The sequence below is a fragment of the Typopeltis vanoorti genome, chromosome 15 (assembly GCF_054136105.1).
Source record: "Typopeltis vanoorti isolate ZY-2024b chromosome 15, IOZ_Tvanoo_1.0, whole genome shotgun sequence".
Taxonomy (NCBI): domain Eukaryota; kingdom Metazoa; phylum Arthropoda; class Arachnida; order Uropygi; family Thelyphonidae; genus Typopeltis; species Typopeltis vanoorti.
In genome coordinates this window covers 64172492-64195964 of record NC_143563.1, presented here as the reverse complement: position 1 = coordinate 64195964, position 23473 = coordinate 64172492, and the positions used below count along the sequence as shown (strand labels likewise).

Below are 23473 nucleotides of genomic sequence, written 5' to 3'. Positions count from 1 at the left end.
TCATACCTCTCCTTGAACCCATTAACAGACAAAGCACTCACAACTGACTCGGGCAACCCATTCCACTCGTTCACAACTCTCCAAGCAAAAAATTTAGTCCTCCATGCCCCTACTAACCACACTTTTACTCACCTTCTAGGGATGATCCCCCCCCCTCTAAGAAAGTGCTGAAACATTTCCCCCTATAAAACTCTTTAAGTAACTTTAATGTTTCTATCATATCCCCTCTTTTTTGCCTATCAACCAATTTCTGCGGTGTACACTCATGGGAAAAGTTCCACAGACCACTTCCCATCTTGGTTGCACCTCGCAGAGTATCTTATTCCTATCCACCCATTCTTGAATTCGCTTTTTGACAAATATTTCCAGTACTTTTATCTCCATGCCTGAGATACTGATTGGTCTATAATTTGCCACTACAGCCTTAGAACCACCCTTATGCAAGGGAATTATTTTGCCCTCTTCCCACTCTCTACTAGAGCTGAGCCTAGTCAGAGGTATTGCTAGTTCCTTTGCACATTCCTGCAAAACATGAGCTGATATCCTATCTTATTAATTCCACAACTGTATTCACATTGAGATTCTGCAATATCCCAAGAACCTCCAATTCATCCATCTCTGTTCCCACAAGATTCTGTCACATATCTGACAGCATTAATCTCACTTGCATGATATACTCTTGCAAAGTGGTCACTCATTAACTCAAGTATTTTATCTACTTCTGTCATTTCGTGACCATCAGCACTCATAGCTAAAGGACTCTTTGGGATTTCCCTTGGCTTGATCAGCTAGTTTCTTGTAATCTGATTTTGCCTTCTTTCCTGACTGTTCATGAGTTTGCTGGTCACCTTTCTCCTTATTTATCCTCCACAGCATTTTCTTTTTCCAAAGCTCATGCTTATTGATATTACTTATCCATCTTACTCCTACCTGATTAACTCTCCTTAACTTAGGTATACAATTTAATATAAGCTTCCTCTAGATATCCCTTAACTATCTCTCAATCACTACTAACAACCTTCCCTTGAATGGTTTTATGCCATGGAACAGCTTTGAGCTTCCTCCTAAGTTTGTCATAATCACCTGCCTTGTAATTCCACATATATCCCTTCTTGACAGAATATTCCTAATTTTTACAATCTCGCAAGTCAAGATCACGTGATCACTTTCACCGATCGAAGGCATTGTGACCACTTTAGCTATAAATAGCTCTCTGATCCTGTGATCAGGTCCAATACACTTGCGCCTCAACTCCCCTTCATTACATGGTGCCTCAAGTAATTATCTCTCAGTAGGTGTATAAATTCCATTTCCTTCCTGCCATGTGATCGTTCTTCTTTCCAATCTATATCTCCACAGTTTGAAGTCCACTTGATCTGCACTCATCGTACTAATTTACTGATGCATGTCTTTCAGATAATCCATGGACTCCCTGGCCTATAGCAGCAACAACTATATATTTGGTCTTATTGGCCTTCATTTCACACCAGTTTGCTTCAAATGAATGACCACTCTCCTGCCTATCTCTTATTCTTTTTGGCTGCAATTCATCTGCTATCATTAGCAGTATTTCCCTTCCCCCCCTCATCCTATCTTCTCTATCTTTCCTGAAAATACTAAACCCTTCACATTCTATTCCTATAACTACATCACCTGCTGTTTATCTCACTAATGCCTATAACAATTGGCGAGGTTGCAGTAACCAATGCCAAAAACGCCTCCCTCTTGTTCCTGATACTTCTGGCATTAGTATATAGAAACTGCAGCATCTCTTTAGCCCCCCCCCCCCCAACCAGCTTTACTTCCTCAACTGACTACCCTATTCAGTATTTATTTTGGCTTGAGAGATTAGATTCTGTGCTTGGTCATTCTCATATTTGCCTCATGGGTGCCTATATGCACATTCACTTGCATTCACCCTAATTATCCTTTAGCATGCTCAGTGAACAAAGCGCTCTCTCTCTCTCTAGACACCAAAACCATTTAGATGCATTCCATCAGCATCTTTCTTTCCTACATCATTCTTTATGCACAACCTGTGTTTTAATTCATTTGCTATCTATGCCATCCTCCTCAATTTGCCTCTATATAGTATGGCATGAGACTTGCAATTTTTACCTTCTCACTCTTCATTTTTGTTTCATCCAACAACTCCCTCATAGAATATATCTCTCTAACCTTGTTTTTTTTTTTTGTCATTTTTCTTTGCTGTACTGTCCAGAAATCATGACTACTCTCTGTAATGATTAAATCTTACTCATTTGTTGTTTAGAAATGAATAAATTATTTTCATTAAATGTTAATGCTTTTAATCCTCTACTTTTAACTGGTGTGATGTACACCACGTCTAAAATGCAGAATGGATTTTCTCAGAATATATCAATTAATTCACTAAAATTTCTGATTTTTTTTTTATAAATAATTTAAGACATAAGTTGTAATTCAAAAATTGCTGAATTGTGAGTCAAGGAATGTGACTCATAAGTTCTTGATGTCATCCTGTCTTTAAAATAATAATAATTATTATTATTATTATAATATGGGTATCACTATAGAGTCAAGACTCATCACGGGTGACACACACACACACACACAAACCATTATTCACACAGTATCTATCATGGTGGTGGTTTTTCCCTTCAGTTGTTTTGACCCTAGGTGACTTTATAGGCATTGCCTACAAAGTGTTCCTGGTGAGATTTTTCACAGGGTAGTTCACCATTGCTTTCCCCAACTCCCTCAGTTTTGCTCAGGACCAGCATATTGGTGGGATGTATTCATGACTATAATCCATGTGTGTTCATGAGGCCAGTTTGCCTTTCTGGTGGATGAAAAACCTGAGTTTCTGAGTGAAAAAATCCCCTACCTCCATATGAGACCAGCTAACTTGCCTTTCATTGAAAGAGACACTGACAGGAATTGAACCCAGGTCTTTCTGGCCAAAGGGCTTAGTCTATACTGACTGAGCTATGAAGGCTCAATATATATCATACCTCTCCTTAAACTTATTTACCATTGGAGCACTGACAACTACCTCTGGCAATCCATTCCACTCAATGACCACTCTCCAAGCAAAGAACCTAGTTGTGTAAAAGTGTGGTTAGAAAGCACATGCTTTCTAACCACACTTCTACACAACTTCCTGAGGTGGCCCTTGTTCCTGAGGTGCTCCTGCTCCTCATGTATTGAAAAATTTCTTTTGTGTCAATCTTACAGAATCCCTCTTCCTAGGGAGCATTCCACAGACCTGTCACGAGTTTGGTCACTTGTCTCTGAATCCTCTCCACCATCTCCTGATCTTCAAGAAACCCAGGTAACCAAATCTGTGCACAGTAGTCAAAATGTAGCCGAATCATAGCCCTATAAAGAAGGATAATAACCTTCCCATCTTTATTTGTCAATGTTTTCTTTGACATCCAAGTAATTCTTTGAGCTATTTTGTCAATTCTTGCAATATGTCCTTTGAACTTCAAATCTCTATCTACCAGCATCTACAGTTCCTTATCCTCATAAATTTCCTGTAATCCAATACCATCAATATGATACAAGGTATGTAATTTTTTTCATCTCAAAATGCATTATCTTACATTTTGCTACATTAAATTGACAATCATTGTCCTTTGCCCACATTTCCAATTTATTTAAATAATTCTGCAGGATATCTACATCACCTTTATCAACTTTTTGCATCATCAGCAAACATGATGATGCATGATGATCTTTTGTTATATCATTAATATACAAATTAAAGAGGAGTGGGTGTAGTACAGAGTCCTGAGGCACTTCATTAGTCACAGTCACTCTCATTCACTGCAATTCCACTCCAGCATACACCTCCTCTGATGTCTGTCTGTCAGCCCCCCCCCCCTTCCCTCCATGTCATTACTCATATCCATTCTCATTTGCTCTAGCTTATGTAATAGTTTTCTATGCAGTATTCTGCCTCTGCAAACTACTTTGCATTATCATAGTGTAGCCATTTCCTTTATCCAGTTCAGCTGTCATTTTATTGTAAAATATGAATAAATTACTAAGGCAGGACCTACCTTTTTACAAACCATGCTACCCCTCTGTAGAATATCATATTCCTATCCATCCATTCCCGAAGTTTACCCTTTAACTAACTCTTCTAATACTTTAATAACCACTCCAGAGATACTAATTGGTCTGTAATTTGCTACTTCTGCCTTGGCGCTCTTTATGTAATGGAACAGAGTTGCTACAGTTATAGATAGATCTTCTGATGCTAGTACCAAATACAACACTTTCAAACCCCTGGTCTCTCTCCCCCATCATGTGTGCTGTTTCAGGTAATTATCCCTTAGTTATTGTATAAATTCCATTTCCATGCTAATCTGCAGATGTATGGCATCCCCATCCCCAACAGCAACCAACAACATACTTTGTCTTGCCGGCTTCTATTTCATACCAGACAGCCTCAGGTAACCATCTCCTCAATAATGATATTCCATTTTGTGTGTTTCAGCTGGGAGTGATTCATCTGAATTCTTGGCCTATGTAATCGCTTATAAAAATATTTAAAGGGAATGTACAACGGTTGATGAGAAATGACTATGATGGAATATTTTTTTTAGGAAAAGCACATGCAAGTTACTTTGATCTCTTCTCTCAGTATGCTTGTTAAAAATCATGTCAGCTGTGCCAGTTATGTTAAAATTCTTACTGGCTGCATCAGTAGTTAATATCTCTGTAATGAGACTGTAAAAATTTGCTCTCTTTTAAAGAGATAACTGCATGTTAAGTATATTTTACAAGAATTCAATGACTTAAATTCATTCCTTTTAGAATCCAGGAAATGACTGACTTGAGACCAAATAAAAAAAAATACATATATTTAATGAAACCAAATAAAACTATATACATGCTAAATAAAAGTAAATGAATAACTACAAAACTACTTAAACAGATCTAAGGCTTTCTAAATAAAAACTATATTGTAAGATCTCTTTTTATCTTGGCCTATGTAATCGCTTATAAAAATATTTAAAGGGAATGTACAATGGTTGATGGGACTTGGTGTCGAGGCTAGCTGGTGAACGGACGTGCTATCGGAGAGCTCCTGAGAGATTTGTGTTTTTTGTTGATTTATTGGTGTTTTGGATTCAATTTAATGGACTTAAGTGTTTAATTTTGGTATATTATTGGAGCTTTATTAGCGTGGTTAGTGTACTACGTGGTTAGTGTTTTATAACATAATCTATGTCGGGAAGTCGCCGCTAGATGAATTCGTAATGTGTAGTGTTCGTGCAAGCTCCAGATAAGATAAGTATCATTTTCAGTTATCGATACAAATTACTTAATATTGTGTAGTTTTGTTTTGTTTGCCTTACGTATTTTAGTGCGTCTATTTTTGGTGTGTTATAACGTATAATTTGACAAAACACGATACAGATAAGAATGGCACCTGTGCGAAGGAAAATGGCGGCCAGTAATGAAGGTTCGCCATCGTTATCAAAGAACGGTAGCATAAAAGAAATGAGTCAGTGTACTAGCTGTGAAATGTACGCTTTGCGGAGTGTGGTTAGATGATAATAAAGGATTGAATGTGTGTAGAAAATGTAGGGAGAATGCGGAATTGAAGTGTATTTCGGGTCGTGAGTGTGATATTTTTGTCAACCTTCAGAATGAAGGAAATAGGGATATGACAAGAAACGGCAAGGTTGTACATGAAAATTGTGAGAGTGTGAATGTAGAAAGTGTGAATGATAGTATAAATGGTTTCTCAGAGACCAAAAAAGATGAGATAGATGCATTGAATGAGATCGCGTTGTTGAATAGTGCGATAGAAAGAGCAAAACAGCAGCTAGAGTGCATGAACAAAAGTAGACTGAATGAACCAACCAATAATAAAAGGTATGACAGGAAAAATAGACGTATGAATGTGAACATGAACAAAATGAAGGGTAGAGTGCTGTATGGAGACTCGTTAGTACGAGGTGTGTTAGTAGAGGATTTGACAAAATCGTACCAACCTGGTGCGACCATAAAGGATGTAACTGCGTCTATTAGAGAGCAAAAGGAAAGGGTGAAAGAAATGATTTTTGTGGCAGGTACGAATGATTTGAAAGGAGATAAAATGGAAATGATAGAAGACCTGAATGAATTGTTTGAGGTAGCAAAAGAAAAGAGTGAGAGAGTTAGAATGATTAGTCTTTTGCCACGGTATGACAGTGAAATGTTTAAAAGGAGGGCTATAATTGCAAATGACTTTATGCGTGGGTTATGTATGACGACTGGTGTGGAATTTGTGGATGTGTGGAGTGAGTTTGATGGGCGAAAGGAAGATGGATGGCTTGCATTTGAATGGTTATGGTGTAAGAAGACTTGAGAAAGTGTTGCTGAATGTAGTGGATGTGCAAATTCAGGGAAACTAGATTTGTTAGGGGGGGGGGGGGGGAGTAGAGATACAGTCCTTATGGAGGCAGTTGAATGTAAGAATGAATATAATATGCTAGAGCAAATAAGGACAACAAATCTGAGTGGGATAGTTAATATAAGGCATCAAGGTAGGGTTGGGGCTAATGGGGGTCTTAAATTCATGTACACTAATACTAGGAGTATTAGGAACAAGAAGGGAGAGTTTTTGGCCATGGTTGGCACTTCCAGACCACAGGTTATAGGTATTAGTGAAACATGGCTGACTGTAGATGATATAACTAGTGGGATTGAATGTGATGGGTATAGTGTGTTCAGGAATGACAGAGAGAATAAAATGGGGGGAGGAGTATTGTTGATGATAGCTGATGAGCTCCAGCCAAGGAGAATAGAAGTTGAATTGCAGGATAGAGAAAAGAGCACATTTGAGGCCATTTGGTGTGAGATTGTGGCTAGCAGAACTAAATATACAATTGGGTGCTGCTATAGACCAGGTGATGGAAAAGATGGTGGTGACAGTATGCACAAGCAAATAGAAGAAATGGATGGAAGGAGGGTGATTATTATAGGAGATTTCAACTATGGTCGCATTGATTGGAGTGAGGAGAGGACACACGGGAGGAAGGAACTGGATTTTATGCGGTTATTAAGGGATAACTATCTGCGACAGCATGTAATGGAAAATACTAGGGGTCAGAGAGTGCTTGACCTAGTAATTACATCTGAGGATTTGGCTGTAACAAATATGACCACATTGCCACCAATCGGTGAGAGTGATCATAGGGTCTTAACTTGGGAGGTGGCTAAAGGTGTAGAATTTTCAATTAAGACAGGGTACATGTGGAATTATCGGACTGGAAAGTATGACAAGCTTAGGAGTTTGATTGGCTCAGTGCCATGGCATGTACAACTGCAAGGACTAGAAGTTGATAGTGCATGGGAGGTAGTTAAGAAGTGCTTGCATGAAGCAATGGCTGACTGTATACCTAGAGTCCGAATAATAAATCAAGTAGGGGTTAAATGGATGAATAACACCATTAAGCTTGAGTTGCAAAAAAAGAAACAACTATGGAGGGAATTTAAGGAGAAGGGTGACCGGCAGGCACATGAACGGTATAAAGCACAGGCCAGAAGGGTGACGAGTGTGGTAAGAAGAGCAAAAAAGGATTACGAAAGAACATTGGCCATGCAGGCTAAAGAAAATCCTAAACAGTTTTTTAGATATGTAGCAAGTAAAAGGAAAAATGTACATGGCAGATTGATTTTAAAGAATGCCGATGGTAGGGAGGTAACTGAATCAGTTGAGATAGTTGAGTTACTGAGTGAGCACTTTGCAAAAGTATATCATCCAGGTGGTGACATTGCAGAAACGAATAAACCAGTAGATTATACGGGAATTGTGGTTAATGAAGTGGAGGTGAGTAGTCTATTGCATAACCTCAATGTCAATACATCTGTGGGATTGGATGGTATACCAGCTCGTGTTGTACGAGAAGCAGCTAAAGAATTGTCAGTACCCTTGACCATTTTGTTTAATTTGAGTCTCGGGTCTGGGTTAGTCCCGAGCGGGTGGAAAGAGGGGAAAATAGTTCCACTGCATAAAGGTGGTTCCAAGACTGCTGTTGTAAATTACCGACCGATTAGCATATCAGGAATCATTGTCAAAGTCTTAGAGAAAATAGTCAAGAGGAAAATACAAGATTGGATAGAAGAAAATGGGATACTGTATCGGGGGCAGCATGGTTTTGTGAAGGGTAGGTCATGCCTCAGTAACTTGCTCACGTATTATAACACAGTGACGGCTGAACTGGATAAGGGTAATGGGTTTACGGTGATTCTACTGGACCTTGCCAAGGCCTTTGACAGGATTCCACATGGAATTCTAATCAGTAAATTGCAGCATATGGGAATGGACATAGGGTTGGTGAGATGGATAGGAGGGTGGTTGACGGAGAGATATCAGAGAGTGGTTTACTCGGGAGTCGAGTCCACAAGACGGCCTGTGACTAGTGGTGTGCCACAAGGAGCTGTTCTTGGACCACTGCTGTTTAATTTGTTCATAAATGATATAGGAAATGATCTGAGAGGAACAGTTCATTTGTTTGCAGATGATGCGAAGTTGGGTAGAGCAATAGTGAATGCAGATGACGTCAAAATTTTGCAGGATGATTTGGATAGATTGGAGGTCTGGGCTAAGGAGAATGGATGTCAGTTTAATGTGGCAAAATGTAAGGTTATGCATTTTGGGGTGAAAAGATTGGCGGCAGTTTACTGCATTGGTGGAACCGTGCTCCAGGAAATTGATGAGGCACGAGATTTAGGAGTGTTGGTAGATAAGGAATTGAAATTTAGGGGACACATTGCAAAAGTGACCAAAACAGCTCATCAAATCACTTGGTTGCTGAAGAATACGTTGACAAGCAGAGACAAGCAGGTTATTGTTCCTCTGTATCGAGCCTTGATAAGACCCCATCTCGACTACTGTGCTCAGATTTGGTCACCTTGGTTTCTTCTTGATGGGGAGGAGGTGGAGAGGATCCAGAGGCGAGTGACCAAGATGATAGCAGGTCTGTGGAATGAACCGTATGAGAACAGGTTGAGGATTTGTGGGTTGCAAAAATTGGTTGATAGGCGGAGGAGGGGAGATATGATTGAGACATTCAAATTACTGAAGGGTTTCTATAAAATTAATTCAGAAGATATTTTTGAGAACAGGGCTGGTTGTGGGAGGACTAGGGGACATCCATGGAAACTGGGCAAAAGTGTGGTTAGTAAAGGTGTTAGAGCTGGGTTCTTTACTTTTAGAGTAGTGAATGAGTGGAATGCGCTCCCTGAGTCTGTGGTGGATGCTGTGACAGTGAATGAGTTTAAGGCGAGGTATGATAGATACTGTATGAATGTCAAATAGTTGTGATGAATATGATTTGGGGCCTCCCTCGATGAGTCTAATGACTCCCTGGAGTTGCCCGTAATAATAGTAATAATAATAATAATATCTTCAAAGGGAAATTTTTTTTTCTCTCTCTCTCTCTCTCTCTCTCCCTGACTCATTCTATTAATAGTTTGCTTTATATGTACTTTGTTTGCTTACACTTAGATAAAGGATTAAAACAAGAATATATATAATTTCTTGGCATCTTTAATTTATGTATTGTACTTAATCAGTCTACCAGACTGAACATTGTTTATCATAACAAATTCCTACAAACAATAAATGTTCATTACAGTCAGATCTTTATCAGGCCTATTCTCAAAATACAAAACTTCTTAACTTTCTTGGACTATGCAATGTTTGCTTATTTAACATATATTTTTCCATTCAGCCTCACTGTTTCACTGGAGAATAAATATTCTTACTTCAGACAATTTTATTACAAAAAGCACAAGTCACTAATTCTTTACCAGAGAAAAGCATTTTTTTTTAACAAACAAGTTTCTAAACAAAGTATCCAAGTCGAGTCTCTTTATTAAAGCGACTTTACAGTTTCAGATTTCACTAATTCCTTCACTTATTCTGATAAAATAATTAATATCACCCGTGTCCCTGAGACAGAAGACAAATCTTTCCCATTTTGCATTTCTTCGAACATTGAAAAAGAACCTCTATTTAATATCTCTTTTTATTTACTGTTCACTTGATGACAGTCTCAACTTTTCCAGTCTTAGGATTCACCTTACTAAGATTCCGCTTTTGAAATCCTCTATTAACATATTCCAACTGTCATGTTTTCAAAAACTCCTAAAAACAAAGTTCTCTGGTCTGCATTCTCACACTTCCACTCTTTCTCTCTCTTCTTGTTTCTTTCATTACCCAGGTACTGAACGCACTCTGTCAGTTGTCAATCGCCCATCAACCTCTTCGCCAAGCATGTGCACTTGTTCAACTAAACAGCGAGTGAGAAGTAAGTAATGGCTGACGTGTTGTCAAAAAGAGAATGTCTTTATAATGAATGATGTATATCACAATACTGAACAGTTATGAATTACATTAAAAACTTTTGAAATTATTACTATCAGATATCTAGTAAGTACAATTTATCCGAAATACTTTACATTTCATTTTAATATAAATATCAACATGGGGCACATCGCAAGTGCTAATTATGTGGTTATGAAACCAAAACTAAATATACTAACTATGACCATTTTTGCACAGTCCTTCTGATTGTTTGTAAAAATTCTGGCAATTCTTCACTGTATCTCTGGATGTGAACCTAAGAAAAGGCCTATATTGTAGTTGCCATGTTATATATCTACAACATTTTGAAATTGTTTTCTCCTGAACTCAGAATGCTCTTCAAGAAAAAAATTGCACCAGGTCAAATCTAAAGTAAAGAGCTGTTGGACTGCTGTCCTTGGCTATGAATTGCTCGACACCCAGAGAAGCATGACATTGTGCATTATAGTTGCATTGAAACCACTACCCAGAAGATTAATTAATAGCAATTTCAGACAAATTAAATCTCAAAGCCATTGGAGAATGGTTCTATAGACACTGAAATTTAGGGAAAATGCCCCTAATACACCAGATTCTCTGCAGCAAAGAACATAGTCAGTATTGCCTCAACATTTGAACAATTCAAATGTCTTGGATCAAATCATTGTTCCTCCAAATGATGTATAATATTTTGTGTTTCTTTCTTTGGCTATTGCAGGAGAATTATATTATTATTACGAGTTACTCCAAGGAGTCCTTAAACTCATCGAGGGAGGCCCTAAACATCATGTCAAGAACTATCTCACATTTGTGCAGCATCTATCATACTTTCTTTGAACTCATTCACAGTCATGGCACCCATAGCAGACTGGCAACCCATTCCACTCATTCATCACTCTTACTCAGTTTCCATGGATGGCACCTAGTTCTCCCACCACCAGACCTATTCTGAAAAATTTCCTCTGAATTAATCTTGTAAAAACCCTTCAGTAATTTGTATGTCTCAATCATATCACCACTTTTTCCACCTGTCAACCAATTTCTGTAACCCACAAATATTCAATCTGTTCTTGTAAGGTTCATTCTATAGATCTGCTACCATCTTGGTCACTCGCCTCTGGATCCTCTCCACCTCTTACTCATTGCCAAAAAACCCAGGTGACCAGATCTGTGCATAGTCAAGATAGGGTTATCAAGGCTCGATAAAGAGGAATAATAACCTGCTTGTCTCTGCTCATCAAAGTATTTTTCAGTAACCAAGTAATCCGATGAGCTGCTTTAGCCACTTTTGCTATGTGCTCTTTAAACTTTAACTCCCTATCCACTAACACTCCCAAGTTTCTGGCTTTGTCAATTTCCTGGAGTACAGTTCCACCAATGTGGAACTTACACTTTGCCACATTAAACTGACATCCATTCTCCTTTGCCCAGTCTGCCAATCTATCCAAATCATCCTGCAAATTTTGACATCATCTGTATTAACTATTGCTCTTCCCGACTTTGCATCATTGGCAAATAACTGAACAGTTCCTCTCAGATCCTTTCATATATTGCTAATGTACAAATTAAACAGTAGCAGTCCTAGAATAGAACCTTGCAGCAGGCCACTAGTCACAGGCCTTCTTTTGGACTCTGATGAATAAACTACTCTCTGATATCTCTCCATCTCACCAACCCTATATCCATTCACACATGCTTAGTTTACTGATTAGAATTCCATGTGGTATCCTGTCAAAGGTCTTTGCAAAGTCCAGCAGTATCATTGTAAACCCGTAGAGGGCTACATCGTGTGAGTAGTGTTTGTAGAGAGCTCCTGAACAGATAAGTGTTATTTTAAGTAATAATTGGTAAATTTGCTTGAATCTTACGTAGTATTATTTACTTTTCGTATCTTAGCGTGTCTGGGTGATTTTTGTGTGTTTTCTGAGTTTCCAATAAGTAATTTGATAGATACAATTATTTGTGCACATAGCGCCAATAAGGAGGAATACAATGGCGTCCAGGTCGCCATCTTTGTCTAAAACTTTTAATTTAAAGGATTATATTCAGTGTACTGTTTTTGAAATGTATGCTTTGAGGAGAGTGGTTGAAGTCTGGTTAGACAACGATAGTGGAGTGAATGTGTGCAGAAAGTGTAAGGAATGTGAGGATTTAAAGAGTGTTTCAGGTCATCATGAGAGTGATATCGTTGTTGAAAGTGAGAATATAGAAAATAGTGATATGCGAGGTATGAATAGTAATATTTGCGAGGTAGTACGAGATAGCTGTGAGAGTGGCGTTGAAAGTGAGAATACAGAATGAATGAATGAATGAATTAATGGATAATAAAAATGATGAGACAGATGCAATGAGTGAGATCGCACGGTTATGCGGAGCAATACACAGGGCAAATCGGCAGTGGAGCGTTGGCAAAAATGTTTACCGAGCATACCAACTAATAAATGGCAAAAGTATGATAAGAAAAATAAGAATATGATAGTGAATGTAAACAAAATGAAAGAGCGAGTATTGTACGGAGATTCTGTAGTAAGAGGTGTGATAGATGAGAGTTTAACAAAACTGTACCAACCTGGTGCAAACGTTAAGGATGTAAGCGAGTCAATTAGAATGCAAAAACAGAGGGTGAAAGAATTGATAGTAGTAGCAGGAACGAATGATTTGAAAGGAGACAGGATTTGAAGGAATTACTTGTGGCAAAAGAGAAGAGTGAGAGAGTTAGGATGGTGAGTTTGTTGCTGCGGTATGACAGTGAAGAGTATAGAAGGAGGGCCAAAATTGCTAATGACTTTATTTTTTTTTATTTGTGGATGTGTGGAGTGAGTTTGATGGGCGAAAGGATTTATATAAGATGGATGGTTTACATTTGAATGGATTTGGTGTACGAAGACTTGAAAAGGTGTTGTTGAATGAAGTGGATGTGCAGAATCAGGGAAACTAGAGTTATTGAGGGGGAGGGGAAGTAGATATGCAGACTTTAGGGAGACAGTTGAGTGTATGAATGTGTGTAATATGCTCGAGCAAGTACGAAGAACAACAAATCAGAATGGGATAGCTAATATAAGGCATCAAAATAGGGAGGACAATTGGGCTTCTGCAATTCATGTATACTAATGCCAGAAGTATTAAGAACAGGAAGGAATAATTTTTGGCCTTGGTTTGGCACTTCCAGGCCACAGGTTATTGGCATTAGTGAAACATGGCTGACAGAAGATGATATAGCTAGTGGGATTGAATGTGAGGGGTAGGGTGTGTGTTCAGGAGGAGTGACAGGGAGAATAAAATGGGGGGAGGAGTGTTATTGATGATAGCTGATGAGCTACAGACAAGGAGAATAGAAGTGGAACTGCAGGATAAAGAAAAGAGCTCATTTGAGGCAATTTGGTGTGAGATTGAGGCTAGCAGAACCAAATATACAGTTGGGTGATGCTATAGACCAGGTGATGGAATAGATGGTGGAGATAGTAATTATTATGAGAGATTTCAACTATGGTAACATTGATTGGAAGGAGGAGAGGACACATGGGAGGAAGGAATTGGATTTTATGCGGTTATTAAGGGATAACTATCTGTGACAGCATATAATGGAAAATACTAGGGGAAGAGAGTGCTTGACCTAGTAATTGCATCTGAGAATTTGGCTGTAACGAATATGACCACGTTGCCACCAATTGGTGAGAGTGATCATAGGGTCTTGACTTGGAGGTGGCTAAAGGTGTGGAATTTACAATTAAGACAGGGTACATGTGGAATTACCGGGCTGGTAAGTATGACAAACTTAGGAGTTTGATTGGTTCAGTGCCATGGCATGTAAAACTGCAAGGGCTGGATTTTGATAGTGCATGGGAGGCAGTTAAGAAGTGTTTGCATGAGGCAATGGCTGACTGTATACCTAGAGTCCAAATAATAAATCAAGTAGGAGTTAAATGGATGAATAACACCATTAAGCTTGAGCTGCAAAAAAAAAACAACTGTGGAGGGAATTTAAGGAGAAAGGTGACCGGCAGGCACATGAACAGTATAAAGTGCAGGCCAGAAGGGTAACGAGTGTCATAAGAAAAGCAAAAGCAGATTATGAAAGAACATTAGCCATGCAAGCTAAAGAGAATCCCAAACAGTTTTTTCGATATGTTGCAAGTAAAAGAAAAAATGTATATGGCGGAATGATTTTAAAGAATTCTGATGGTAGAGAGGTAACCGAATCAGTTGATATAGTTGAATTACTGAGCGAGCACTTTGCAAGAGTATATCATCCAGGTGGTGACATTTTGTTTAATTTGAGTCTCGGGTCTGGGTTAGTCCCGAGGGGATGGAAAGAGGGGAAAATAGTTCCACTGCATAAAGGAGGTTCCTTTACTGCTGTTGTAAATTACCGACCGATCAGCATATCAGGAATCGTTGTCAAGGTTTTGGAGATATTAGTCAAGAGCAAAATACAGGAATGGATAGATGAAAATGGGATACTGTGTGGGGGACAGCATGGTTTTGTGAAAGGTAGATCATGCCTCAGTAACTTGCTCACGTTTTATAACACAGTGACAGCTCAACTGGATAAGGGTAATGGGTTTACAGTGATTATACCGGACCTTGCTAAGGCCTTTGACAGGATACCACATGGAATTCTAATCACTAAACTGCAGCATATGAGGATGGATATAGGGTTGGTGAGATGGATAGGAGGGTGGTTGATAGAGAGTGGTTTATTCAGGAGTAGAGTCCAAAAGACTGCCTGTGACTAGTGGTGTGCCGCAGGGTTCTGTTCTTGGACCACTGCTTTTCAATTTGTTCATTAATGATATAGGAAAGGATCTGAGAGGAAGGGTTCATTTGTTTGCTGATGATACAAAGTTGGGTACAGCAATAGTGAGTGCACAGGATGTCAAAATTTTGCAAGATGATTTGGATAGTCTGGAGGAGAATGGATGTCAATTTAATGTGGCAAAGTGTAAGGTTATGCATTTTGGGGCGAAAAGATTAGCAGCAGTATATCACATTGGTGGAACCGTACTCCAGGAGATTGACGAGGCCAGGGATTTGGGAGTGTTGGTGGATGGGGAGTTGAAGTTTAGGGGGCGCATCGCAAAAGTGGCTAAATCAGCTCATCAAATCACTTGGTTGCTGACAAATACTTTAACAAGCAGAGACAAACAGGTTATTGTTCCTCTGTATCGAGCCTTGATAAGATCCCCATCTAGACTACTGTGCCCAGATTTGGGCGCCAGGGTTTCTTCTTGATGGAGAGGAGGTGGAGAGGATCCAGAGACGAGTGACCAAGATGATAGCAGGTCTATGGAATGAACCTTATGAGAATAGGTTGAAGATTTGTGGGTTGCAGAAATTGGTTGATAGGCAGAAAAGGGGTGATATGATTGAGACCTTCAAATTACTGAAGGGTTTCCTATAAGATTAATTCAGAAGATATTTTTGAGAATAGGACTGGTGGTGGGAGGACTAGGCAAGAGCGTGGTTAGCAAGGTTGTTAGAGCTAGGTTTTTTACTTGGAGAGTGGTGAATGAGGGGAATAAGCTGCCAGAGTCTGTTGTGGGTGCCATGACTGTGAATGAGTTCAAGGCGAGGTATGATAGATACTGTGTGAATGTCGAATAGTTGTTCTTGACATGATGTTAGGGCCTCCCTCGATGAGTCTAAGGACTCCTTGGAGTTGCCCGTAATAATAATAATAATTTATCCAACTTGGCTATCACTGTATTATAAAATGTGAGCAAGTTACTGAGGCATGACCTACTCTTCACAAAACCATGCATGCTGCCTCCCATACATTATCCCATTTCTATTTACCCATTCTTGTATTTTGCTCTTGACCAACTTCTCTAATACTTTGACAACAACTCCTGATATGCTGATTGGTCAGTGATTTGCTACATCAGTCTTGGAGCCTTCTTTATGCACTGGAACTATTTTCCCCTCTTTCTACTCCCCTCGGGATAAACCACGAGCTGAGACTTAGGTTAAGCAATATGATGAAGGGCACTGACAATTCTCTTGTAGCTTCATGTACAACTTGAGCTGATACATCCAATCCCACAGCTGTATTCATATTAAAGTTCTGTATTATGCTATGCACCTCCGTTTCATTTACCTCAGTTCCCTTATAAGCCTTTGGATCTCTTGTTCCTGCAATATCACCACCTGCATGATACACTCTTGCAAAGTGTTCGCTTAGTAATTCTACTATTTCGACTGATTCAGTTACCTCCCTACCATCAGCATTCATTAAAATTATTCTGCCATATACATTCTTTCTTTTACTTGCAGCATATCAAAAAAACTGTTTGGGATTATTTTTAGCCTGCATTGCTAACTTCCTTTCATACTCTGCTTTTGCCTTTCTTACCACACTAGTTACCCTTCTGGCCTGGGCCTTGTACTGTTCATGTGGCTGCTGGTCACCTTTCTCCTTAAATTCCCTCCAATTGTTTTTTTTTTTTGCAGCTTCAGCTTAATGATGATATTCATCCATTTAATGCTCACTTGATTTACTCTCCGGACTCTAGATATGCAGTCTGCCATTACTTCCCTCAAACACTCCTTTACCACTTCCCATGCACTATCAACTATCATACTTACTAGCTCTGTAATTCCACATACACTCTGTCTTAACTGAAAATTCCACACATTTAGCTACCTCCCCAGTCAAGACCATATGATCATTCTCACCAATTGGTTGCAATGTGGTCATATTCATTACAGACAAATTCTCAGATGCATTTACTAGATAGAGTACTTTTGAACCCCTAGTATATTCCATCAGATGCTGCCTCAGGTAATTATCCCTTTGGTAACTGCATAAATTACATTTCCTCTCATGTGTCCTCTCCTTCCAATCTATGTTCCCATAGCTAAAATCCCCCATAATAATTATCTATCCTCCACTCATTGAGTCTGTTTGCAGGGCATACTATTTTGTTTTGCTGGCCTCTATTTCACACCAGATAGCCTCAAATGTGCTCTCTTCACTGTCCTGCAGTTCAACTTCTACTCTCTATGGTTGCAGTTCATCAGCTATCATCAATAACATAACACTCCTTCTCCCCCATCATTCTTTTTTCTTTATCCTCCCTGAACACATACACTATACTCTTCACATTCTATCCTACTAACTATATCATCTTCTATTAGCCATGTCTCACTAATGCCAATAACCTTTGGCCATGATGAGCTAACCAATGCCAAAAGTTCCAAATGCTCCTGACATTAGTGTACATAAAGTGCAAAAGCCCTTTAGGCCCACTGCTCTTCTGGCACTTTATACTAACTATCCCATTCTGGTTTGTTACTAGTGGTACTAACTTAGGCATATTATACACATTCTTACACTCAACTGCCCCACTGATGACAGCATATCCACTCAACAGCTTCCCTTCCCCCTAAAAGCTCTAAATTCCCTGATTCTGCACATCCCCTTTCACTTGATTCAACAATTTTTCCAGTCTCCAAACACCAAATCCATTCAGATATCAACCATCCTTCTTGTATGAGTCTTTTTTCCCATCAAACTCGCTCCACACATCCACAAATTTCACACCACTCCTCCTGCATAGCCTGTGCATCGAGTCATTTGCTATTATAGCTCTCCTCCTCTGTCATACACGGCAACAGACTCACTATCTTAACTCTCACTCTTTTCTTTTGCTACTTCCAGTAATTCTTTCATGACCTCTTTCATGCCATATTTTTCTCCTTTCAAATCATTTGTTCCAGCCAATACCATTATCTCTTTCACCCTACCCTTTTGTGCTCTAATAGCCTCACTAACATCATTAATTTTTGCACCTGGAAAGCACGATTTTGTCAATCTCTCATCATCATCATCATTTGTTCATTGGATATCCACAGATGTTGTATGCTTTTCTGGAGGATTCAACTCTCTGAAGATCAGTTACTCCACACACACACACTATCCATCTATCTCATTGATAGTCTACCCCTTCCTCTTTTTCCCAGGAGCTTCACTTTCTATTACTGTTTTGAGAAGTCCTCCCTCCATTCTTTCAATGTGTCCAAAATATTTTAACTTTCTTCTGTCAATATCCTTAAGGAGCCTAAGCTTCTATTGATCCTTTCTAACACCCATCCATTTGGACACCTTTCAGTACATGATATCCTCAACAGCCTTCTGTAATACCAGATTTGAAAACCAGCTACCCTTTTCTTATCTGACTTCTTTAGGTTCCAAGTCTCTCATCCATAAGTCACTGTTGGAAAAATGACTGCATCCAAAATACTCAACTTAGTTCTCTTGGAGATAGATCCATCCTTCCATATTGCAGAAAAGTCTCTGACTGTTCTTTTAGCAGTTCCTGCTATTAGGTACTCAAACAAGTAATCCCATGTTTGCTACTTACATATTTTATTTTCCCACAAAAAATTCAGTTCCAAATATATGTGGACTTTATGTGGATTTTTTCGATCAAAGGTGAGTTAGCCAATCTCATACGGAGGTAGCAGGATTTTTTCTCCCGGAAACTCATATTCACTTAGTGAATAAGTATATCATATTTACTTACTGCAACTCCAAACAAATGACCCATGCTTTTCTTCCATTAGTTTATTTTTAATTCAATTTGATTATAGAGTTCAGTTAGTGATAATTTGTTTTGTCATATTTTTGTTAGTTTAATTGAGAATGCAATTTTTAAAAATCTTAATTACTCCTATAGTAATTATAAATTATTATTTCAGAAAAAAGAAGTAGAAAACTCATTCCAATAGTCTACAAGAAGTGTGAAATACCACCACTCTTGAAGTTTGTTAATAAATTGGACTTTACAAAGCCAGATATATATGAGTGGATATGGCCAAAATTGATTACATCAATCACACAGCCTGGATATCGCACTTTTGTATCTTCTTCACCAGCGGCTGCATCACTACCCTCATCCCAAGAACCAATAGTAACTTTCCCTCCAACTACTTCTTTTCCAGCAATGCTACCACCGTCTACCTCGGCCAGTAACAATGCAGTTCCTGCTATTACTTTTCCCAGCACATCAAGTAGTACTGCCATATTTACAAATTCTTCACAGGTTATCTCATTAAATACATCAGAGTCTAAACAATCAGATAGTCCAATCCCACTTATTCAATTATCCCCTAAAACAGAATCTAAACAATCAAATAGTCCAATCCCACTTATTCAATTATCCCCTAAAACAGAATCTAAACAATCAAATAGTCCAATCCCACTTATTCAATTATCCCCTAAAACAGAATCTAAACAATCAGATGGTCCAACCCCAGTTATTCAATCATCCCCTAAAACTACATTTAAGCGCTCTTTCTTCCCATTCAGAATGAAAAGTTCATCTAATTCTGGTACTGTTAAAAGTTCAAATTCGTCCAGTAGTAGTAGTAGTGGTTACAGCAGTCAGAGTGATGCCTCTTGGCCTAGTTCAGATAACTTAGGAAATGATACATGTTCATAATTTTACCTGACCTCGATAATGGTTGCTTTACTCTATCTTGTTCAAGGTTGCATAGGATCTGTATATTTGTTACTGAAGAACATTACAAAAAGAATAAAATTTATTATATATAATTTGAATGTTTTTGTGTATATTATCTTTAATCAATAAAGAACTTGTTTTTAATAAAAAGCTTCAATTTGACTGAATTTTGCTGTATCATTTTAGACATAATAGATTACTTTTGGTCGGTACTACACAATGCTATTATAACTCCAAGATAATTTGTTTGAAACCTTTTTAATTTTATTTTTTAGGGGGGAGGGAGTATTTAAAAAAACATGTAAGCATAGTAATTTTATTACTGTTTTTATTATACTTTTTAGTTGACTTCCAGGGTTTAACTATGGCTGAAGCATCTAAAGCTATGAGGCCAATATATTATGTCTTATTTGTTAGTCCTGGCTGATTTTCTTAGGAGGGAAAATTCCATCTCCATATGAGACTGGCTAACTCACCTTCAGTCTTTATAAAGGTAGTTCACATCCTAGATGGGATTTGAACTCAGATGTTTCAACCAAAGGCCATGATGTGAATTATGAAAGTCTAGGTAACCATCTGAGCTTCCCTAGACTTCCATAAGATTCATGTCAAATATGCTCCCTTATATCTGCATAAGCAAGTTCAGTTTAAGTTTGCTGATTGTTAATTCCTTTATTTTGCTAAACCTTGACCTCTTTAACAATTATTTTACTTACACTGTGTTGTCAGAACTGAATTGAATATTTGCGTGATGAAGTGGAATGATGTGAGAATATCTCTAGGAACAATGTAAGTGGCAGAACTTTGACAGTTTTCTTTAAAAAAACTAAGTTTAATTTTCCACGAAATTTGTTAGAACTATGTGGAAAGTGTTTTTTTAACACTCAAGAATATATATTTTAATGTATAATTATAGTTGTCTGATAGACATCCAGAAAACAAAGGTAACAACTGATGTTCTTGGGCCACTACTATTTAACTTGTTACTGGTATTTCATATACATACACTGCTAGGAAAGAAGTCAATGGGCAAGGTGTATGGTGCCATGTAAGAGTCACATGTTTTTAGTCAGTATAAATTGGAGGAATATGATGCTCCCAAGTCAGTGGAAATGTCTCCAGGTGAAATGACTGCGAGAAGGGAACTGACGGAGTTTGAAAGTGGTATTGTGATAGGATGTCATGTTGCAGGCCTATCTGTTCGGCAAATTGTTGACAAATTGGGTCATCACAAGTCAACAATGATTGATACCATACTGAGATGGAAGTGCAGGAGTCAACTGCAAGTGCTGCCTGCAATGACCCACCAAACTCACCAAAAGTGACCATAGGGTGCTACAAAGGATAATATGTAAAAACCATCATTTGTCAGCCAACACATTGAATGCAGAGTTCCAGGCATCAACTGAAACACGAATCTGTTTCAAAACTGAGGCTCACAACATTGGTTTCCATAGTAGGACTGCAGTATGCAAGTCCCACATTACCCAAACCAACATGCATCATTGTCTTTAGTGGTGCAAAGAGCATGTACAGTGGGATGCAGACGCTTGTAAAGCTGTGTTATGGAGTGACGAATCAAGCTACACCCTCTACCAAGCAGTTGGACAGGTGTGGATGTGGTAGATGCCCAGTGAACATCTCTTACCAGAGTGTGTAACCCAACTATGAAATTTGAAGATGACAGTGTGATGGTATGGTTCTATTTTTCCTAGTTTGGCCTCAGACCTCTGTTTGTGGTGACATGAACATTGAACTCTGGGAGGTATCTGAACATTCTGGACAATGCTGTCCTACTTTGTGGCATTTCTACAGAACTGAATTGTCTCTTGCAGTAAGTAATGCACTGTGTCATAAGGCTACTGCTGCTGTAACTGTGTGGTTTGTGGACATCACCACACTTGACTAGCCTCCAATCAAAATGTAGCAATCAAAATTTTGATCGCTATCACATGCTTGTGGAAAGTATGCCCTGTAGGATTGCTGCAGTCAACACAGCAAAAGGAGGTCTACATCTTATTAAGGTGGGCACCATGGCTGTTTGTTTCTCACACTGTGGGTTTGTTAACTTCTTTCCAAGCAGTGTAGTTTGAAAGAAGATATTCATTTGTTTGCTGTTAGAAAGAAATATGTTAATACTAATTATTTTTTTAGGAAGATTTAAATAGGCATTTCACTATGATAGATGAGCAAGACTACTGTTTTCACATTTCAATCAATGATCCCCACCCTGTCTAATACTCATGGCATTTGTAAACAACTATTTTTGAGACTTGTAATCAACATAACCTATGACACACAACAATGGCTTCTCCTCTCATCACAACTACTTTCCTTGTGCATCCCATCTTCCACGATTGCTCTCAAACATTTTTATTTCAGTTCCTATACTCTTGCTATTGTTTTTCTCTTCATTGATATCCACTCCCTTCCCTACTCGTTTTGCTTATTCATTCTCATCCTTATTCTTATAATGGAATCCTCATGCAGTGCCACTTCTGAATCATTATTTATCCCTTTCATATAATTCTTTCAACTCTTCTGCTTCCATCTATCAACTGCATGAAATCAGGTAATTTATGAATTTTTACATGTTCTATCTTTATTAAAAACTGTCCTAAGCAGTTGAAATACGTAATTTACTTTTTTACCCCTGCAGATTCAGACAATGCAATTATTTTTTTTTTTTTTTTTGCTTATTTTCGTAGTTTTGGTCTTTATTGTTGATTTGCATACCAAATTGTTTACAGCAGTTGTTCAGTTTAGTTAAGTAATCTTGCAAAATACTGTAGTGTATTTAATATCCATAATACAATTGTCTTATGCCTGATTTAACATTAAATCACCTTCCTGTATATCTTCTCATTCATTATGACTGATAACTTTGAACATCAGTTGTATCATCAGCGGTACAGCTTTAGTGTTCTGAAAAGATTTCTCTTCATGCCTCATATATATCTCAATTCAAGATCTACAAAATTTAATTCTTCGTCATCAGCCATTTCTGTCTACTGCTAGATGAAGGCCTCCCCCAAAATTCTCCATTCAGGTCTATCTTGAGTTATACTGTTTTTCTATACCAAAAGCATATGACAAGATGCCCATAGAAAAGCTTTTCAAAATGCTACAGTTATATGAGGTAAATGGAATATTATAGAGCCATACAGTCTATACTGTAATCTACTGTTTACCCGACCTTCAAAAGATTGATCCTTGCATGTCAACTGACTATTATTCATCCAATTTCAATGATTGAAACTCATCATTTTGATCATTGCAGGGTCAGATAAATAGTAGATTACTGTATTTAAGTTGTAAGTCAGCAGTTAGAATTGAAGGAAATACAGAAAGATAATTTGATGTAAAATCAGGTGTAAGACAGATGAACACTATCTACACTCTTATTCAGCATTTATATGTATCAGATTATGAAAGAAAGTGGCATTATACCTGATATTAGAATCAGAGATATCAGACTTCTCTCTTTGTTTTATGCAGATAATATGGTACTAATAAACACATCCATTGCAAGTGTCCAGGATTTTCTAACTAAATTGAATGCCAGTTTAAACAAATTTGGCAGGAAAATCAGCATTATAAAGGTCAAAACAATGAAAATAGGCAAGGACATAGAAAACTTCAGCTACATTCTCAATGGAGAACCTACAAACAAGTA

At 38.2% G+C, this 23473-nt stretch overlaps 1 protein-coding gene across 6 annotated transcripts in view; it reads left to right on the top strand.

Moving 5' to 3' along the window:
* Positions 1 to 19889, top strand: part of LOC150098822 (myeloid differentiation primary response protein MyD88-like) — a 118486-nt gene extending 98597 nt beyond the window's left edge. For all 6 annotated transcript variants that reach the window (XM_090405693.1, XM_090405691.1, XM_090405694.1 and 3 more), the window contains one exon: positions 19034 to 19889. In XM_090405693.1, coding sequence (XP_090261819.1) covers positions 19034 to 19776 — 743 coding nt within the window. In that variant the 3' untranslated portion in view covers positions 19777 to 19889. The remainder of the gene's footprint in view (positions 1 to 19033) is intronic.
* The last annotated feature ends 3584 nt before the right edge of the window (positions 19890 to 23473 follow it).